This window comes from Poromitra crassiceps, assembly GCF_964638095.1.
Source record: "Poromitra crassiceps genome assembly, chromosome: 13".
Lineage (NCBI taxonomy): Eukaryota > Metazoa > Chordata > Actinopteri > Beryciformes > Melamphaidae > Poromitra > Poromitra crassiceps.
This window is the reverse complement of record NC_139644.1, coordinates 24,987,989-25,009,613: the sequence shown is the minus strand read 5'-3', so window position 1 is coordinate 25,009,613 and position 21,625 is coordinate 24,987,989. Positions and strand designations below refer to the sequence as shown.

At 45.9% G+C, this 21,625-nt stretch overlaps 1 protein-coding gene across 1 annotated transcript in view; it reads left to right on the top strand.

Annotated features, from left to right (window-relative positions):
* The window catches only part of kank2 (KN motif and ankyrin repeat domains 2), a 29,979-nt gene extending 8,811 nt beyond the window's left edge, over positions 1–21,168 (top strand). The window contains exons 2-13 of the mRNA XM_083649507.1: positions 1,521–1,625; positions 6,962–7,044; positions 7,389–8,783; positions 8,944–9,153; positions 9,260–9,371; positions 9,741–10,439; positions 12,226–12,313; positions 13,097–13,316; positions 13,474–13,616; positions 16,515–16,715; positions 17,536–17,634; positions 18,951–21,168. Of these exons, the coding sequence (XP_083505633.1) occupies positions 7,008–7,044; positions 7,389–8,783; positions 8,944–9,153; positions 9,260–9,371; positions 9,741–10,439; positions 12,226–12,313; positions 13,097–13,316; positions 13,474–13,616; positions 16,515–16,715; positions 17,536–17,634; positions 18,951–19,007 (3,261 nt within the window). The 5' untranslated portion in view covers positions 1,521–1,625; positions 6,962–7,007 and the 3' untranslated portion in view covers positions 19,008–21,168. The remainder of the gene's footprint in view (positions 1–1,520; positions 1,626–6,961; positions 7,045–7,388; positions 8,784–8,943; positions 9,154–9,259; positions 9,372–9,740; positions 10,440–12,225; positions 12,314–13,096; positions 13,317–13,473; positions 13,617–16,514; positions 16,716–17,535; positions 17,635–18,950) is intronic.
* Positions 21,169–21,625: the final 457 nt, after the last annotated feature.

Here is a 21,625-nt window from a genome sequence, read left to right as displayed (position 1 = left end):
CCGCACAGCAGCACGCCGCCTTTCATCCCCACTTTGAGTTTGTATTATTTTGCCTGTGACATTCCAGTGTCTACGGGCAGGTAATGATGCGTTCATAATGCCCGCCTCCTTCACTATCTTACGTAATTAGGGCCACAGATAAAGATAGTCTGTGATTCTAGGAGCCTGCAGGCATTTCTAGACGTAGACATCATCAGTCATCATCAGTCATCATCACTCCATATGTCCAGTCTGTCAGTGTGTGTATCCATAACACCGTCTGTTTTGAGGCTGAATTTATTGACACACACAGTGAGCACACACACACACACACACACACACACACACACACACACACACACACACACACACACACACACACACACACACACACTCTCTCTCTCTCTCTCTCTCTCTCTCTCTCTCTCTCTCTTTCTCTCTCTCTCGCATGCCCCTCCTAGCTTTATATTAGAACCAGCTGTGGAAGTAGGGGCCGAATGAATGGTTCTTTGTGATTTTGGCTGTCGTTCCAGTAAGGGTCTCTCTCTCTCTCTCTCTCTCTCTCTCTCTCTCTCTCTCTCTCTCTCTCTCTCTCTCTCTCTCTCTCTCCTTCTCTCTCTCTCCTTCTCTCTCTCTCTCTCTCTCTCTCTCTCTCCCCCTCCCCGCCCTCTCTCCTACTGGCATGACGACCGTATGAAACAATGGACTGAACAACATCAAGTCTTGTTATGACATTATGCAAAGGTCAATGTTCGGCTGCAAAACCCTCAGACAAAATGTCGGCCGCGGGCGGCGTGACGTCACACGTTGCAGCCTGAGTCTGTGCGGCGGTCCCGGCCAAACGGGAATCAGCAGACGTTATCGTGCAGCTTATCTGGCGGACAGACGCTCAGTAGTGTTGTGCCAGAGAATGCAACACATGGCTCATAGGTCTAACGGTGAAGCTCGTAGGCATTCCCACACAACTGGAGGGGTGTTGCTGCCACTGGATTTAGGAGTGTGAGTAAGGAAGGCGAGAAAACAGAAAACATTGCTCAATCACATGGCAGGGAGGTTCCCAGTCTTGGATTGATTAGCACGGTCTGTGTTGTGGCAGAGGAGAGGAATGGCTGGGGGTGAAGTCGGTTCGTAGATGCCGGGGAAAGTGGAGAGCTCACCATGGATTCATCTTAGCCGCACCGCAGGGAGGCCAGGGTGACTGGCATGTCATGGGGGTGTATTGTCCACATCCGGGGTGTCAGTCAAAACCACTGGAATGTTTCTTTTCTGGTTTTGCAACCTGTGTTTTTAGTCTTGCAGGAGACGGCCATTTGTAAGCTGTCATAAGTCTGTTGTTATCCTGACCACACACCTACGTTTTGTTGACATTCCTTGGCAACCCAATTGGCATCTAGATCTTCCTAGTTTTGTCCCAACCTCTTTATTTCATACTTATTTCACTATTCATGTGATCTATGTTTATGTAGGTGAAGTAGTTTGTAAGAATCACTAAACAATGTCTGCTCAAGCTCCACTTTCTCTGTTGTTGTTGTTTCCCACAGGTTGTCTGTAAGAGAGAGAGAGAGAGAGAGAGAGAGGAGGAGGGGAGAAGAGAAGCCAGAGTGAGGAGACAGGGGAGGAGAGATCCCATCCAGCGCGAGCAGCTGGTATGAAGCGGAAAATGAATCCCTCTTTCTCTTTTCCTAATTCATAAACCATTCCCAACCCTGTGTGGAATAGCCATCACCATAAGGCAGAGACGTAGTAAGGCAGTGGAAAAATCCATAGCGTTTTTCTCTGGGCGGTGGGAAGATATTTCTGACTGGTATTTCTGACTGAACGATACTCAGGTCTAATCCTTTGTCGGGGGCAATACAAATACTGTGAATGGAAGCAATGAGTTTGATCAACCTGGAGAGATCTGACCTTGAGATGAAGTCTACCTCTCTCAAATTGCTCTTCTGGGTGGTCTCATTCCATCATTGACACAGGAATCTACATACGTACTGTATTGTAAACTGACTCCGTTTTTAATCCTCTGTGCTCAGCCGTCAAGGGCTTTGGTTGTAGCCAAGTCAACCTGAAGATCCCTCGTGCACTCCCTTGTGCAACACTGTTGCAGCAACTGCAACAGTTGCTCCATAATAATAATAGCACCACTGTGTGCAACAGTGTTGCAGTTGCTGCGGCGGATCAACGAAGAATCAGCTACGATGTAGCCGTTCTTGTGACATCTAACAGGGACATAGCAGAGACGTGTAATTTGTGCTGGATGACCTGCAACCCCCACCCCACCCCACCCCCCTACTCCCCTACTCCCCCACCCCCCTACTCCCCTACTCCCCCAGGGGGCGTCTTAATCTGAATGGCATTAGAGATGTGAGGCGATGCTCACTTCCGTTAGCTTGGAATGCAGCTGTGGGATGGTGGGGGGATCTGAGGCATTTGTCCTGGATGAAGCTGGCTAGAGAAGTGTGTGTGTGTGTGTGTGTGTGTGTGTGTGTGTGTGTGTGTGTGTGTGTGTGTGTGTGTGTGTGTGTGTGTGTGTGTGTGTGTGTGTGTGTAGGTGTGTGTGTGTGGGGGGGGGGGTTGTTCCTTGGAAGAATGGTAGTCTGGTGCTGGGGAAGGGAGCACACTGCTTTCTGTTCAGTGTCATCTCAAAGGAACTCTGTTTGAGAGCCCAGCGAGAGAGGGAGGAAGGTCGACTCGGCAACCCACCCCTCCCCTCCCCGCCCCACCCACACGTGCACTTAGACACTCACACACATAGGAGAGTGCGCGCACACATGCAAACACATCTGAAACACCCAATGAGTTGCAGACGAGGTTTGGCGTGGGCGTCGGAAGGGGCGATCCGGGCGAGGGGGAGAAACGGCACTATGCAAAGCATTAGCAGAAGAGAGAGCTGAGAAAACACTGATACATTTGGAAAAATGGAGTGAGTGTGGGTGTGTGCGTGTGTGTGTGTGTGTGTGTGTGTGTGTGTGTGTGCGTGTGTTACGTTTCAAGATTCAAGATATTAATTGTCACAGCCTTGTACGCACGTGTGAAATTCTTAAGCTAGGGGTTCCATTACAGGTCAGTGTAAGTTAATCACAACAGTAAATACGTATATATAAAAATATATGTATGTATGTATAAAAGTAGATAAATAAGGCAAACAGTGAAACTGAAAAACACAATAGAATAGAAATAGGATAGAATAAATAATAGAATAAATAATAGTAATAATAATAATAGCGCCACTTGTCAGTGGAAGGTGCAGTCAGGGCAAGTTATGTAGCAGCAGTGTGCAAATGGCAATACAACTACAACAGAATTATTGCACTCAGTCAAGGGTATTGTGCGTGTGTGTATGTGTATGTGTCTGTGTGTGTGTGTGTGTGTGTGTGTGTGTGTGTGTGTGTGTGTGTGTGTGTGTGTGTGTGCGCGCGTGCGTGCGTGTGTGCATGTGTGTGTGCACGTTTGATTAGAAGAGGAAAAGAGGGAGTGATACTTGAAAAAGTGAAGAGCCTAAGTTGGGCGAGGTGCAAAGATGGAGACAGAATGGACAAATGTTGGCTATCACGTCTAAGGGCTGGGAATCTGGGATGTTTGCTTACAGTGAGCTAAAACTGCAGACCCTAATTATATCTCATCAACTGTCCCCTGTCAGCTCTGTCCTCCACCCTGCTGCTGTACTCTCTCTCTCTCTCTCTCTCTCTCTCTCTCTCTCTCTCTCTCTCTCTCTCTCTCTCTCTCTCTCTCTCTCTCTCTCTCTGTCCTCCCCTCACTTTCCCACACATGCACTCATAACCACACCACACTGCACAACCCGCTTCACATGATCAATCTAACACACACATTCCATAGATAGAGTCGGACACAGACGGGAAGTCTTTTACACGCCTAGCGGAGATATGCGTGATGAAGAGTCTATAAATTACAAATCTCCTGTGTTTCACATTCGTGCGCGTCGCTCTGAAAATGCACATCCCTGGGATAAATTCCTCAAATATGGGTGCCACATCTAATCATATTGAGCATCCAATGGAATCACTTCATAGTACCGTCGTTAGATTTGAACAGTTAGTTTAGAGTAGTTGTAATCCTCTCACTGCTTACGCCCCCCTGTGCGCGTGCACATATCCCCGTGTGGGAGAGTGTGTGTGTGTGTGCGTGCACATATCCCCGTGTCGGAGAGTGTGTGTGTGTGTGTGTGTGTGTGTGTGTGTGTGTGTGTGTGTGTGTGTGTGTGTGTGTGTGCGTGTGCGTGCACATATCCCCGTGTCAGAGAGTGTGTGTGTGTGTGTGTGTGTGTGTGTGTGTGGGGCGGTGTTGGTATGAGGGGGTGATGAAGGGGCTCAGATAAGAAGAATCATACCGAGACATTAAACTGACTACAGGACTTCAAAAATACCAAGTCAATTCAGTCAGTGTTTCCAAGTGCCCTAGTTTCACGAGCACTCACTGACTGACTAGGGTCACAAGATAGCGAGAGAAAAAGAGAGAGAGAGAGACAGAGACAGAGACGGGGTAAGAGAGGGACACAAAGAGAGAGAGAGAGAGACTGAGTGAGAGAGGGAGAGAGAAAAAGAGAGAGGAAGAGACAGAAAAGACAGGGGGAGAGAGAGAGGGAAGGACTGAGAGAAGAGAGACTCAGATCTTGCTGATGGAAGAGAAAACTGGGCTTGAACCTCAGCGAACCCGAGTGCCCTAAAACAAAGTGGAGGATTTGAAGTCCAAACTTTTGATCTTTAAAGCCTCAACAATATAACAATGCTCAAAGAAGGGCTAATGCTGGGCATGGCTTAAACATTACATCCTCGGGTTCCCACAAACCAATGACCTAGAAAGTTAATCTTTTGCAGGGAGACACACAGACTATTCCCCTTGTAGTATTTATCATACTAGTGAACTATATAGGGAACGATCAAACAAGTTTCGGACACTACCTCACTCTCCTTCAGCTTCGGTAAACATGGCGGCGTTGCATTGTGGTATATGGGAGAAACTTTTGAAAGGATATTAGTGTGCTGGCCTGTTCTCTTTGTTTGTTTTTGCCTTGCACCTGGGTTTTTCTCATTGGTGAGTCTGGACAGAAATTGTAGGCTGCATTCTCTGTTCACTATTTTGCTCTGCATTGTGGGTGTTTTACATTGGACTATATCGGGAATCAAATTAACAGTTGAGAATTCGGACACTAGCACAAAATGGCCAACACACTATTAGGGGTGGGGGAAAAAATCGATTCACCTAAGTATCGCGATTTTTAATTTCACGATTTTTTTAATCAATCTTTTATTCCAGAATCGATAATCGCAAAAAAAAATAAAAAAAATTGGTGCTTGCAGTCAGGCCACTCACTGAACAGCAGGCCAGGCGCCGCCTACTGGTTTACTAGTGGTTTTATTACTTTATTAGTTAGTCTGAAGTAATAATTACACTTCAGGGTTAAAGTGGGTGCATCTCATTGTAAAATTGGACTTCAAACGGCCCAAATCTGGCTTCAAACGGCCCAAATTGGGCTTCAAAAGGCCCAAATTTCACGCGCGTCGGCCCATATCGGCCTGGCCTGCTTGGTATCTAATGCCCGGCCTGAATTATGATCCCAGTCCGCCCCTGTTTTTAACTATATCGCCCAGCCCTACTCATGATATATAATATACAGTCTCTAGTGTATGATTCAACTTTTCCCATGTTCTAATCTAGTGTAAAAAAGCAAACAAACTGAAAAAAGAAAAGAAAAAAATAAACAAAAATCGCAATAAATCGTAATATCGAATCGCAATAATCGTAGAATCGCAATACTTAAGAATCGCAATATAAATCGAATCGGCACCCAAGAATCGTGATAGTATCGAATCGGGAGATAAGTGAATCGCCACAGCCCTACACACTATATAGTCCACTATTTTTGTAACAGGGCCCGGTTTTGAACGGGGCTAAAGTTTTGTTTATACAAAGTCAAAATGCATAACTTGTGGTATGAATTATGTATTATGTAAGTTGTTAGTGCACATCAGCATGCTGCCGGTGTGTTAACGTAATGAGTGGTGAAGGGGGAAGACACGGAGCAGCTGAAACCTCCTGATTGTCAGCTGACGTCGAGAGTGAGAGTAAGAAGTCGATTGAGTCTGAAAACATAAAGAGAGGACAAGGAGCGAGCGAACAGAGGGGCAAGATGTGCACAAAGTGTGTGAGCGAGAGGGGAGAAGAGTGTCTGTACTGTAAACCCCAAAGTGAGAGGCGAGCTTAGCGTCCACAAGTGATTCCTAATAAGGTTGTAACTGGCGGTCTCAAAGCTCTGTCCTGGAATAAGCTGCCAGGAAACTTTCCCCTGGAACTCTCGATACTAAGAACAGAAACAAATGCATAATCGTCTGTGGCCACCACGCTCATAAAAATGAACAGATAGAGTAAGACAGTGAAGCGCCCGGCGCTTCCTGACCATCATATAAGAAGAAGAATGCTGACACAAGAAACATAAATTCATCACTGGAATATATGGTGGAATATATGGTGGATCTATGTATGTAGTTTATACAAGATTTCCAGACTAACAGTAGGCATGTCGGCCCAAGGAAGTTAATCTTTTTACTGGCCACAGGCTTACAGTTTTATTGGCATCGCCTTTTGTTTTCTTTTGTGTGGCATGATATGCTTTCCTAGTTTTCTTTTTACTGTCTGTGCGTAAGTCAACATGTACCTGTCTGTCTGTGCGTATGTTTGTCAATAAAGTCAACATGTACCCGTCTGTCTGTGCGTATGTTTGTCAATAAAGTCAACATGTACCTGTCTGTCTGTGCGTATGTTTGTCAATAAAGTCAACATGTACCCGTCTGTCTGTGCGTATGTTTGTCAATAAAGTCAACATGTACCTGTCTGTCTGTGCGTATGTTTGTCAATAAAGTCAACATGTACCCGTCTGTCTGTGCGTATGTTTGTCAATAAAGTCAACATGTACCCGTCTGTCTGTGCGTATGTTTGTCAATAAAGTCAACATGTACCTGTCTTTCCCCAGGTGAGAATCCGTGGGTGATTGTGTCATTTGCAGCCACAGGCTCATTATGGCTCAAGTGCTGCATATGGACCCCAGCTTCCCAGGTGCAGAACATATACATATGTATTCCTTTTAATTCTTAATAATACTCAACATAATACTGAAATCATGGCAACAAAGATATGGTCACATTACATTAATTTTGTTAGGGTTTAACCTGTACGACGACAAAATAATTTCTGAGTTGTGATATATCCCGATACTTGAAAGGTCAGACTGTAATGTCCTGCACCATTCTAGTCAACTTTGTTTGTGCCTCATTTGGAGATACTTTCAGAGTGCATACGTAAACACACAGTAGGCCAGAGATAATACTATTTTCTGAAGTCTGAGCCCAAGATTAGACACAGATTTCCGTTTGTTTAAACTTGATTTCCTTCCTCCTCAGGGAAGCTCAACACGCCTGCTCCCCCTTCCCTGCATGGCAAGGAACAGGAGGTGCCCTACTCAGTGGAGACCCCCTATGGCTACCGTCTGGACCTCGACTTCCTCAAATATGTTAACGACATAGAGAAGGGAAACACCATCAAGAAAGTGCCCATCCAGCGCAGGCCACGCTATGGCTCCCTGCCCCGTGGCTATGGCTACACGGGCTCCTGGTGGACCTCCACAGAGTCTCTGTGTTCCAACGCCAGCCAGGACAGCCGGCACTCCTCCTTCTCCTACTGCGCCCCAGGCTACCACACCTCCCAGAGGCCCAGCTTCAGCAGTGCCCGAGTGGAGAAGACCCTGCTGGACGCACGAAGGAAGCTGGAGGAGGAGAAAGAGGGCCGGAGATTCTCCAACCTGGGCAGCATGCACAGCAGCATGGCAGGCTCCAACACCTCCATCAGCAGCGCACACAGCTTCAACCGGGCCCAGGGTGGAGGGGGCTCCTTCACCCCCATGAGTTCAGGCCTGTCCACGCCGGTGTCCCCCACTCCAGCCCACCTGCAGCATGTCAGGGAGCAGATGGCGGTGGCCCTCAGGAAGATCAGGGAGCTCGAGGAGCAGGTGAAGACTATTCCTGTGCTCCAGGTCAAGATCTCCGTGCTGCAGGAGGAAAAACGGCAGCTCAGCGTCCAGCTGAAGAGCCAGAAGTTCCTGGGCCACACACTGGGTTTCAGCCGAGGCCGTCCCCGAGGAGAGCTCTACATTGACATCCCTGAGGAAGAAGCGAGCGTCGGGGCCAACAAGTGCACCAATAGACCAGCAGGGCCACTGTCGCCCACCACCCCTGATGGCTCCAAGCAGGACTCAGGGTGTGAGATTGAGGACACGGTGATTGTGGGTGGTGCGCGGCCAGGCACAAAGATAGAAGTGCGCACCATCGGAGTGGGGCCGGAGGACGAGAGGGGCAGTCGTCAGGTGGGAGTGGGGGTTCGGGAGCAGGATCTAGGGGTGCTGCCAGAGACAGAGGCCTTGAGGAGTCAAGTGGGTCAGCTTGAGGACCAGTTGAAGAGGACACTGCAGGAGCTGCAGGCTGCACAGCAGCAGGTAGAGGCAGCCCAGAGGGAGAGGCAGGCTCAGCCCCCTAAGGCGGAGCACCCAGTCATGGCCACCAGCGTGGGCTGGCAAGAGCCACCGGGCCACAGCCTGCAGACTTTGGTCAGCTTCACCCAGCAGCCCCAACAGAGGGAACAGAGAACTGTGGGAATCCAGGTGTACACGCTGGAGCAGCCTACCGTGGTGGAGGTGGGCACACTGCTCCGAGCAGAGAGCTGTAGCTCCCCCTCCCTTCAGCCAGCTGGTGTCATCCTGGAGGGTCACAACAGAGGACAAGCTGAAGCTCCGGGGTCAGAAGGTAGGGCATCAGCAAGGAGTTTGTGTTACAACGTCTAATGAAATATATTTGATAGAGTAGGTTATTTTGATCAAATGTGTCAAGTGCATGCATCAAATGCATGCTCATTTAAAGACTTCAATCAATCATCTTGTCCTCATCATCTGCTTCTGTCCTCCAGACGCTCCAGTTGAGTTGCCGATTGCAATCAGCTCCAAGCAAGTACGAGATGTCCTAAAGAGTGAGGTGTCCACTTCAGTACCTGTAGCTTGTCCTGCCATTGCCATGAGCACTGGTGATCAGATTGGCACATTGCATTTGAAAGAAGGAGCTACAAACCAGCACACAGACATAGAAGCCATCCAATCTCAAGAGGGCTTATCTAAGCCAGGTAACTGGACCAATTGTCCATCTCTATCCATTTGAAATGTTATATACCATATTAATCATACATGTTCCTACATTACATTAATATGATAACTTGTATCACTCTCTAGCCTCAGCCTCTCCCCAGTCTTCTCTGAGGTCCATTATGAAGCGGAAAGCAGAGGGTGAACCTGGCTCTCCCTCCACCAAGAAAAACCTACAGTTTATTGGAGTCAATGGAGGGTAAGCATCAGTCATTACAGTCTAGAGTGTTTTCAATGTGTGCGATAAACAATTTCCTACAAAGATATTTTGTGTGAAACTTTTTGTAGTGGTGTACATGTATGAAATTGATATTACTTAAAGGAGAATACCACTCTATCAAATACTTTCATGAGTATTCCATTACTAACCGCTCCGCCAAAAAGCTAGGAACAAGAAAAGCAATGGAAGACAGTAGTGAATATTCACTTATACAGACCAATCTATGCAAGGGCATATGGTCAAGATTATTAAGTTGAAATACAGTGGTATTCCCCACTAATGTGAAATGGTAACAGTCACAAAGACTGTTGGGGCTGTTTGACAGGGAAACATGTTCTTGTCTTGCAGCTATGAGTCCACATCATCAGAGGACAGCAGCAGTGAGAGCTCTGAAGAGGAGAGTGACTCCAGTGAATATCATGAAGCCAGAGAAAAACTACCAGAGCCTACCGTCCAGCACCAGCAAATCACAGCTACCCCAGACGAGGCTTCCCAGCCCCAAGAGACCAACAACACACCTCAGACGACTGATGTCAAACTACCAGCCGCCATTCCTGACTCTCAACAGAGTCCCAGCCAGCCCGCAACCGCAGACAGCGGACTGCAACATGAAGCCACCCAGTCACCAGCCACGGACGCTGCGGTGGAAAATTGTGCCTCTCAATCACCAGCCTCTGGCCACACTCCCCCACCTCCAGAACACAATTCTCTCCCTTTAGAAACTATCAACCAATCATCAGAACAAAACACAATCACCCAGGAGAGTATCTCCACACCATCTAGCACTGAATCCACTCCTGAAGAAAGATCTATAAAGTTCTCAGTTACTTGCTCCACACAGCTGTGCTCCACTCAAACTGCAACCACTGAGATGACTGAGCAGCAATACACCATCCAGCCAGAAACAACTGTCCTCACTCTTCAGCATGGAGCCTGCCAATCAGAACAAATCTCCCAGCAGACGATAATGCAGTCGTCTTCCTCCAAGTCAGCAGCTGAAAGCAGCCCAAACGACGATTCGGCAGCATTAGCCAAACAACAAATGAGGTACTGTAAATGCGCACACACGCTCAACAGCTAGCGCTTTTACACACACACGCTCAACAGCTAGCTTTACACACACGCTCAACAGGTAGCGTTTTACACGCGCTCAACAGCTAGCATTTTACACACACGCTCAACAGCTAGCGTTGTACACACACGCTCAACAGCTAGCGTTTTACACACACGCTCAACAGGTAGCGTTTTACACACACGCTCAACAGCTAGCATTTTACACACACGCTCAACAGCTAGCATTTTACACACACGCTCAACAGCTAGCATTTTACACACACGCTCAACAGCTAGCATTTTACACACACGCTCAACAGCTAGCATTTTACACACACGCTCAACAGCTAGCATTTTACACACACGCTCAACAGCTAGCGTTTTACACACACGCTCAACAGCTAGCGTTTTACACACACGCTCAACAGCTAGCATTTTACACACACGCTCAACAGCTAGCATTTTACACACACGCTCAACAGCTAGCGTTTTACACACACTCTCAACAGCTAGCGTTTTACACACACGCTCAACAGCTAGCATTTTACACACACGCTCAACAGCTAGCGTTGTACACACACGCTCAACAGCTAGCGTTTTACACACACGCTCAACAGCTAGCGTTTCACACATGCTCAACAGCTAGCATTTTACACACACGCTCAACAGCTAGCATTTTACACACACGCTCAACAGCTAGCGTTTTACACACACGCTCAACAGCTAGCATTTTACACACACGCTCAACAGCTAGCATTTTACACACACGCTCAACAGCTAGCGTTTTACACACACGCTCAACAGCTAGCGTTTTACACACACGCTCAACAGCTAGCATTTTACACACACGCTCAACAGCTAGCGTTTTACACACACGCTCAACAGCTAGCATTTTACACACGCTCAACAGCTAGCGTTTTACACACACACTCAACAGCTAGCATTTTACACACACGCTCAACAGCTAGCATTTTACACACACGCTCAACAGCTAGCGTTTTACACACACGCTCAACAGCTAGCGTTTTACACACACGCTCAACAGCTAGCATTTTACACACACGCTCAACAGCTAGCGTACACACACGCTCAACAGCTAGCGTTTTACACACACGCTCAACAGCTAGCGTTTCACACATGCTCAACAGCTAGCATTTTACACACACGCTCAACAGCTAGCATTTTACACACACGCTCAACAGCTAGCGTTTTACACACACGCTCAACAGCTAGCATTTTACACACACGCTCAACAGCTAGCATTTTACACACACGCTCAACAGCTAGCGTTTTACACACACGCTCAACAGCTAGCGTTTTACACACACGCTCAACAGCTAGCATTTTACACACACGCTCAACAGCTAGCGTTTTACACACACGCTCAACAGCTAGCGTTTTACACACACACTCAACAGCTAGCGTTTTACACACACGCTCAACAGCTAGCGTTTTACACACACACTCAACAGCTAGCATTTTACACACGCTCAACAGCTAGCGTTTTACACACGCTCAACAGCTAGCGTTTTACACACGCTCAACAGCTAGCGTTTTACACACGCTCAACAGCTAGCGTTTTACACACACGCTCAACAGGTAGCGTTTTACACACGCTCAACAGGTAGCGTTTTACACACACGCTCAACAGCTAGCGTTTTACACACACGCTCAACAGCTAGCATTTTACAGACATAAATGGTGTCAGATACTGTCAAGTGTGTGTATGTGCCTCCATGACTGTTGTTGTATTGTGTTTATATATTCATGTTTCACCCAGACTGGAACTGAGCGACAGCCTCATGTCAGCGCTTCACGCCCTGCAGAAAGCCCTGGGGGAACCCAACGCCTTCAGCCAACAAGGAGCGGTACGTTGGCAATCACACCCACAACCCCAAGCAGAAACAAGACTCCAATCTGATCACTGCCTTGAGCTGTCTTACCTGTCTGTCTGACAGAGATGGGGATTTGGACTTGAGACTCGGACTTGAGTTGCACTTCAGTCACAAACACACACACAAACACAGACACACACACACACACACACACACACACACACACACACACACACACACACACACACACACACACACACACACACACAGTGACTTGAGACTTGACTTGAGACTTATCCTCAAAGACTTGAGACTTGACTTGGACTTGAGATTTGGGACTTGTGAACAATCTTAATTTTTTTAATTTAAATTTTATTTTTATCTTTATTTTTGTGTGTATTAACATTAAGGAAATGTCTACTAATAATAATTTCAACTAATCAATGCTGATTACTGTGTTCTAATAGATAGAGTGAGGATAATACAGTACGCTACTTCCTTTGCATTCCTTAGTTTTAGCGCTGCAATGTTCTAAGCAGACCAGATGGCATCCAGCAGATGATAGAACGCTCATCCGTAAAGAGTAAGACTTGAGACTTGACTTGGACTAGAGCTCAAAGACTTGAGACTTAACTTGAACTCTAGCTCAAAGACTTGAGACTTGACTTGGACTCGTAAAAGACTTGTGAGCATCTCTGCTGTCTGAACAGTCCTCTTGTGGATAAAGGCATATGTCAAAGACTGGGCCTTTCCCCAACAGTCTACTGAGTGTGTATGTGGCTCTAACCCTCTCTCTACTGTGTGTGATCTCCTCAGAGGACAGCCTACACCACAGTGCTGCAGGAGTGGCTGCGAGTGTCCTGTCACAAGGCGGCGGACACGGCTGTGGTCAGGGCTTACATGGACGCCTTCGCCTCAGTCTCCCCGCAGCTGCTGGAGTTTGTGATCAACATGGCCGACGGCAATGGGAACACAGCGCTGCACTACACCGTTTCCCACTCCAACTTCCCTGTGGTGAAACTGCTGCTGGACACTGGTGAGCCGCGATTTGTGATGGATTTGTAAAATTGTTTTATTTAAGATGTTTCCTATCCTCCCATCCGTCCCATCTCCAACATGTCAGACATCCCTGTCATATTGTTTGTGCTGTTTGGGTATTACCTGCCACAACAATTGTCCTATTTACCTGACAGGCCTGTGTAACGCTGACAAGCAGAACAAGGCAGGCTACACGGCCATCATGCTGACGGCTCTGGCTGCCTTCCACTCTGACAGTGACCTTCACACCGTCCTGCAGCTGCTGCGCACAGGGGACGTCAATGCCAAGGCCAGCCAGGTACGCCCTCTGCTGGACTACAGGCCTTCCTGCACCTCCACACTCGACCAAAATCAAGTCAGAACTGAATAGCAGGAAGAAGGCTGGAGTCTTGCCTGAATTTGCAAGACTAGAAGTAGTACTAAGTAAATAGTACTAAGTGTGCAGTCATTGGAAATGTTGCTGGGGGGAAATCATAATCATCATAAGCCAAGGAAATCTTCCATTTTAATAGTAAGTTTAGTGTAGAGGCGCATGTCAATAATGACATTTACTTTCACGTTTTGGCCAGAGATCAGGAATGTAATAATTACATTTTGGCCTGAGAATAAGCTATTATTATTATTATTATTATTATTGGAGAGTATTATAATAAAGACACTGAGGAACCTCTAAGTGTCCTCATTTCTCATCATGGATTGAAGGGTCAATCATGATTGTGGCCTATAAACATGGGGTAATTGACAGTGTCTGTTGACACTGACAGAATGAATCCTAAACACTTTTTTTTTTTTTTTTTTATCTGTTTGCAACCACACCACAACATCTGGGTGACCTACTACTAAAGCAAAAAGCCACACCACATCCAGCCGGCGATGTTTTGTTAGCAGATCCAACATGATGCCAAATGAGTCATACATGACTGAGTGAAGAACTGTTTTACCACTCAACTATCCCAAGTTCCCACCATGATTCATGCTTTTCCATACGCTACCAAATGTATTCTACAGGGTAGCCCGGCCCCGAACCAAATGCAATATTCATATGGCTGATTACATACTTAAACCTGGCTCTCAAGGCAACCACATTCATATGTGGATACTGCAACCATTGCAGTATTTCAAACAAATAATTTTATGATCTCTCCATGAAGCAAATTTTCCAAATCAGATACTTTGACATTTTCTCTGTACATCTCTACATGCTCTTGTGAGTCCATATTGTGCTTTATATGCAAAGTGTACATTAATGAAAGGACAGACCTGCAGATGTACTGTATACTAGTATACAGCCATCACTATTCCATGGCTGCCCACCAAAAATATTTTTTATGCGACATCTGGGTAGTGTAGAGGTACAAGCACTTGCGTAATACCATGGGAGACCCAGATTCAATTCACGATAGCGGTACTTCCGGTGTCTGCGGGTGGGAAGCCGGTGGGGTATGAGTCCTGGTCGCTGCACTAGTGCCTCCTCTGACCTCTTCCAGGAGAGGGAACTGGGGGAATAGCGTGATCGTCCCACGCACTACGTACTGCTGGTGAAACCCCTCGCTGTCAGGTGAAAAGAAGCGGCTGGCTCCTGTACATGTATCGGAGGAAGCATGTGCTAGTCTACAGCTCTCCCTGGATCGCCAGAGGGGGTGGAGCAACGACCGTGACAGCAAGGGAAATAGGCCAAGTAAAATTGAGGAGAAAAAATAAAAAAAACTTGCTCTCTTACTCAAAAAGCAAACAATCAAAATAATTTATATTACTTTACATTCTTTCCTTACAAACAGCGTCAGATGCGCAAGACGGAGGCAGAAAGACAGACTCCGCGCAGCCCTGTCAAGTAGTTTTCCAGTGGTCCGAAAACTATTCGAGCAAGACATGTCTTCGTGTTGTACAGTGGGATGCCAGAATCGGAAAGCTATTGTAGCAGAGTATTCGGGTCCGCCTATTCACACTTGGTTAATAAAATAATAAACGATAGAGCCAGGCTGTAACGTTATAACCAGCTTCACCTTTTATTCTCCCCACATATCCTGTTCTACGGCAACCGGAGGGAACATACACAGCCTCGCACACACGCAATAGAACACAACACAACACTGAACAGTCTGTTACACTATCAACAAAGCAAGGACTAAAGTTTTACCGAATCCCGTCAACTCATACTGCTTTTAATGCTAACCGTAGGTGTCTTTGGTTGCAAGTCCAAAGAGGAAATCGTTAGAAATGCCCGACTTTGCAGTGCTCGCTCATTTCATATCAGGTATGCTGTAGTAGGCTACTAGTGACAGCCACATCGCTCGGTTAGTTAACAACCAAGTAACGTTAAATGTCATTATTGAGTTGAACTGATTGGAACGAGGACATCATTAAAAATGCCCGAAATGTAGTGCTCTTCATAATCAGGTAAGCTGCCTGAAACTGTAGGCTGCTCAGCCACATCACTCGGTTAGAACGACCAAGTAACGTTACATAATGTCATTATTGAGTTGTGTGCATTATCAACATAACAATATATCTTTGCAAGTTACAGAATAATTATGTAGGCCTACGCTATCCCCAGTTATAAAGGAATGCACGATATATGTATTGCTGGCCACTCTAGGCTTGGCGAATTGACAGCGCCAGTGCGTATGGTATGGGTCTGTAAGACGTATCCCATTAACCAACGTTAATTTCGATGCATAACATTGCTTATCACTAGGCGATAAGCTGTGGTAGTAAGCCGAGAACTGCATTTTAAAACTAAAATCTAACTGTGTGTCGCAGATGAGCACAGAGCAGTCCTGACAGCGGCGTCTTTCACACAGCTCTGTCTGTGTCAATGAGCGGCTCTGGGCTTTTTGCCTACACGATGCGCGCGCAGCTCCATGTTGACAAGCTGTATAAGGGGTCTATAGCATCTATTTCTTTTCATTTTTGGTCTTTTTTTGTACTTTTGGTTTTTCAGTCTGAACGACACTGATCCAATTCTGATCTTGTGTTTTATGTTTGGAGCGATTTTACATAGTTATAGACGTTTCGCTGGAATTCTGTTGCCTAGCTTATTTTTTGTCAGTTATTTTATTCGCAAACACTGTAACAGGAAATAAGCTAAGGTCCATTTAGACTGTTGATATTGTCAAGTTGAAATGGTCTATGTTTCAGATTTTGACTAACCCCTGTGTGCGTGTGTGTGTGTGTGTGTGCGCATGCGTGTGTGTAGGCTGGCCAAACAGCGCTGATGCTAGCAGTCAGCCATGGGCGAGGGGACATGGTGCGAGCACTGCTGTCCTGTGGAGCGCAGGTCAATATCCGTGATGATGACGGCTCCACAGCGCTCATGTGTGCGTGCGAACACGGACACGTGGACATTGTGCGTCAGCTGCTGTCTGTGCCGGGCTGCGATGCCACTCTCACTGATAACGTGAGCCAATCATTTCCCTTCCTTACTCCTTTCTCAGTCTGTTGTTATGCCTCCGCCGACGATAGCTATGGCCGAAGGAATTATGTTTTCGGGTTGTCCGTCTGTCCCTCTGATGCTCGTTAACGCAATATTTCAGGAATGTCATGATGAAATTTCTTCAAATTTGGCTCAAAGGTCCACTTGGACTGAAGGATGAACTGATTAGATTTTGGTGGTCAAAGGTCAAAGTTCAACGTCACTGTGACCACATGTCTGTCCATTCCATCAAGTAAGGGGGGCGGGACTAGGTAAAATGGACCATAGCCAGGGATAGGAAGGTCATAGAGAGTCGGGGTTCGAGGGGTGGGTAGAGGGATGTGGGGGGTGGGAGGGGGTGGGGGGGATCAAAGAAGGGGGCGGGGCTGGGGAAAGTGGCTAGAGGCATGTGAGTGGTGGGAAGGGCCATGGTGAGGGAAGGGGGTGGGGCTAGGGGAAAGGGGCCATAGTTAGGGATAGGAAGGTCGTAGAGAATCGGGGTTCGAGGGGTGGGTATGGGGAGTGGCTGGGGGGATGTGGGTGGTTTAGGGGTAGCGGTAGGACATTTCCCATGTTGAAAATGATTAGCCGTGTTCTTGAGGTACCCCCAAACATTGCCTAAAGTGCCATAAGGCTGAATCTCCACACCACTACGCTGTGGGCTTCAAGGTATTTGTGCTTGTATGAGTTTGGAGAGACATGGATGTAGACTGCGACTTGTTGGCGGAGGCATACAACCACGAGGCGGTATTTCTATACACCTGAATCCCTGCAGCCCCTCATCTTCTCCTCATCTGTGTTTCAGGACGGCAGCTCGGCGCTGTCCATCGCCCTAGAGGCCAGCCAGAACGACATCGCTGTGCTTCTTTATGCTCACCTCAACTTTGCTAAGCCTCCTTCCCCTGTGAGTGCTTTCATACAATGCTAACCAAAACACATTGTAGACTACACTGTAAACACATACACAGACAGGAGTGTACTATAGAGACACTGCGGAGCGCATCACCATTCAGAAACCACAACAACCCCCCTCCAATCCTGGCGTTCTCCTATGTCTCGTGCATGGTCGCGTGTTGCACACAAAGATCGTATATACGGACGTTGAACACTCCAAATTACTTCCTTGACAGCTAGATCCACATTTGTCTTCTCGCCAATTCTCAATGTTGTTTTCCTCGGGAGTACAAAAAAACTTTAACTGGCGATTTTTTACATTTGCTGTCTGCGCAGCCCACCACACAACAGCTTTTAGCTATGTTTAATTCAAGGAAAATGATGCTGGTGTATGGGAATGAACGAGCGATTTCCCCCGTGATGGGCGTGGCCTATTGCATGCAGTGTCTCTATGGGCGCACAGGTCGTTCTGGGAAATGTAGGAAATCCCTAACTCAAGCAGAAGTAGGCGAGGCAGGTGGAGGGAAGGTGGGTTCACAAAAAACATAAATTACAACACGTCATCACAAAATAACTCCAGGAAGGTTTTGAACTTCACAGATTGATGATAACACTGATGACAGAGTAACAGCGCAAACACACCAGCTCCAAAAGCGCCACCAAGCATAAATTCAGCTCGAGCAGGAGACTGGCCGTTCACACGAGATGCTCTTTGCTTTGCTCTAATCTGTTAACAAGTTAACAGAAAGGAAACTGTCTGCGCTTCCAGGCATGGTGGGGATTTGGTACTTTTAGGGGCAAGGCCATCTGGCTTTCGGTGTCGCAAAAATTTTTAGGGCACAAGGCCACATGCCAGGACACAAAGGCCATTGCTCTATTGACATTGTGAAGAAAGATTTTTCTAAAATGTGTGTTAAAATGAGCCAATTACACATCCTTTGCATAGGGCAGGCTACATTAAACTGAGACCAGTTGCTTTTAAAGCAACTGACAGTAGCAGGCTGGTAGCAGGGCACTGCCAAGGTGGCCTTAGGGATCTCAGGGTATCACGGCCAGAGGGAGGGGCAACGGCACCTCTATGAAATTCCCACCCTGCTTCTTGGCTATTCATGCCACTTTTGCAACTGGTGTGTCTGCACCTTAAGAATGTCAGAGGGTGGAGTTTTTTCTTTGACTATGTACATTCACACATTAACTATACATTTTCACACCAAATCAAGTGAACACATACACATACATACACACACACACACACACACACACACACACACAAATGCCACAAAATGGTGTGAAATAAAGCTCCTTTTTATTTTTTGTGTTGTCTAGGTTTCACCAAAGTCTCCTCTCTTGGGTTCCTCTTCTCCCACTGGTGAAACAAAGTGAAGCACACTGGCCCGTCCACAACTGTTCATATTTCAGTGTGTTGTGTCATCTGTGTACGGTAATTGAGAGATACGTGTGTGTGTGTGTGTGTGTGTGTGTTTGTGTGTGTGTGTGTGTGTGTGTGTTCGTTGTTACCCTCCGCAATTCACGTACAACAGAGCTCAACAGTCACGTGACACCTCGGTTCCGGAAGAGGATTTCCGCATTCATATTCGGCACTGAGATTTTTGATTATTAGCCATAATGTCGCAACCTAGTAAGCTAGTTGTGAAACGAGGGTATACTGTATGTTCCTGTAGAAGTCGCACATCTGTATGATATCCTTGTTTATATAAAACAAAAAATTAACACTACCCACACTTTTTAAAGTGTAGTTTCAACATCTTTGATTGGTGGATTGATTTTTCGATAAGTGATGGAGAAAAATTAATGGTGAAATTCTCTTCCGGAACCAAAGGTGACATCACAATCTCACGTGACTTTTGAGCTCTATTTATGTGCAGATAATGGCATGACAGTTAGCACTTGGCACCATTGTAATTCACTGCCTTTTGTATACAGTGTTCTGTTTTGAAATACATACATTCCTGGTGTATAGACAGAAAGGCTGATGTCAGTTCAGTCTAGCAATAATTCTGTTTTTTCAGTACCATTTCAAATCAACTAAACTTCATTATACAGTTCATTATTATACACTCACTTTTCTCCCATATGGATCTTTTACGAGTTTCTTTTTAAAGCCCTATATTTTCAGTGTATCGCATAGAATTACTGAGACACAGTAGAAGTATTTTGTGTGTTGCCATCACAATCATTTATGGAATAACAAAAGCCACGCCCCTTCTCGCAGATAAGTGTCCTTGATCAAACAAAACATTCATACAGACAACACCTCTTCTTAAACAATGTATCAAGACTTATACACACGATTGATTTACTCTAGAATATTTTTGATAGTGTCTTTTTATTCTAATTGAATTCAGGATTTCCAGGGATCATGATTTTATTTCTCAAACTTATCACAGCTTTTTAACCAGAGGACACTAATCTCCTCTTCTTTGCTTGCCTTTTTTTTTATGTGAGGTCAGCCAGACCCCCCCATCCTCCCCACTCCCGTGTTGACCACATTTAAAGAGATAAACCCAAAGATGTTTCACTTACAACAGCTCTGTAATACTGCATCTTGAGGTCATCATATCAGTGTGTGGCCTGGCATCAGGAGAGGGAGGTTTTGTAGAGAACTGTGGAGGTTATTCTCTGAACCTTATGGTACTACAGTCAGGGCTCCACATTAAGGCTTGTCCGCTTGTCTGGGACAAGTGGATTTTTTTGTAGGAGAAGTGGAAGAGAAATGTACTTGCCCCACCGGACAAGTTAAGTCCCATGTTTCCCACACAGACTTTACTCGGGCAGGCTGCTAACAGCCACCCAAGTAAATTATTTGGCGACCCATTTTTTTACACCAAATTTATCAGAAGAACTGAGGGAATTGTGAAAAGTCTGTTTGAGAATTTAATTAACATTTTAAATGACTGATGACGAGGGTCAACTGTTTCCTACTGTCTGAGAAAAACCTTCGCCAAAAAAAGTTAACTATTGTAAAATGACACATTTTTACTCTGACAAGTAAGGTACATTTTCTTGTCTGAATGACTAGTGCCTCAAAAAGTTAATGTCAAGCCCTGACAGTCTTTGCATTTTTATTGGTGAAGGTGGATGGTTGTAAGGAAGGAGTTGAAAGCACTGTGGTGAATCCACTTCTTCAGTGGTCGTCCTGTTCAGATTTGTATGGCAACCAGAAAGTGACTGACTGGAGTCTTTGAAGGATGTGTGCCATCTGTGTAAGATAAGAATATCGAAATAATATATGTCATTAGTAGATTCCTTGGGGGGAAAAGTGTATTGATGTCAAAATTTCGGTTACTTTTTAAATGTTTTCCACCCGTTTCATATCCACTTTCAAGCAACTGAATTTTTATTAACTTTCCTTTTTTATATCTCTTTTTATACATTTAAATGTCCGTTCACAACTACTTTATGTAATTGCACAGGTCTTTGGTTTATCCTTTGTGAAGGCTTATGTAAAACCCTAGATTGTGTTTCTCCTGTTTGTGCATTCTGGAGGGGAAATTTTAATAAATATAGACCACACTACACACTATTCAATCTCTTGGTTTGTGTGTGTGTGTGCGTGTGTGTGTGTGTGCGCGCGCGCATGTGCGCATGCGTCAGGGACAGCGCTACACCAGGGCAAGGGGGCTACCCCTTCACAAATCTGCCAAGCCCCAGTTAAGCCCCCTCAAACAATTTAGTATCTTTTTTATTTTTAAATAAACAAATGTGTAAAGTTAATAACCAGCCATTCTTGATTGATTGAATTTATTTGCTAATTGATGAAAAAGATATGTATACAACTGTCATGCACTAGGGGATGCATGTCAAAAACAGGGAGTCCACACAAGAACGTAACATTTTGTAATTATATTTATTGTATTAAAGTAATTAAAACATAGAAAAACAACGACGTGTGGGATGTGAGGATATCAGTTATCAGTAATGTGTGCAGTGTATGGATGTATGGAGAATGGTGGGTGCGTGTTGTATTAGCTGGTGCAAAA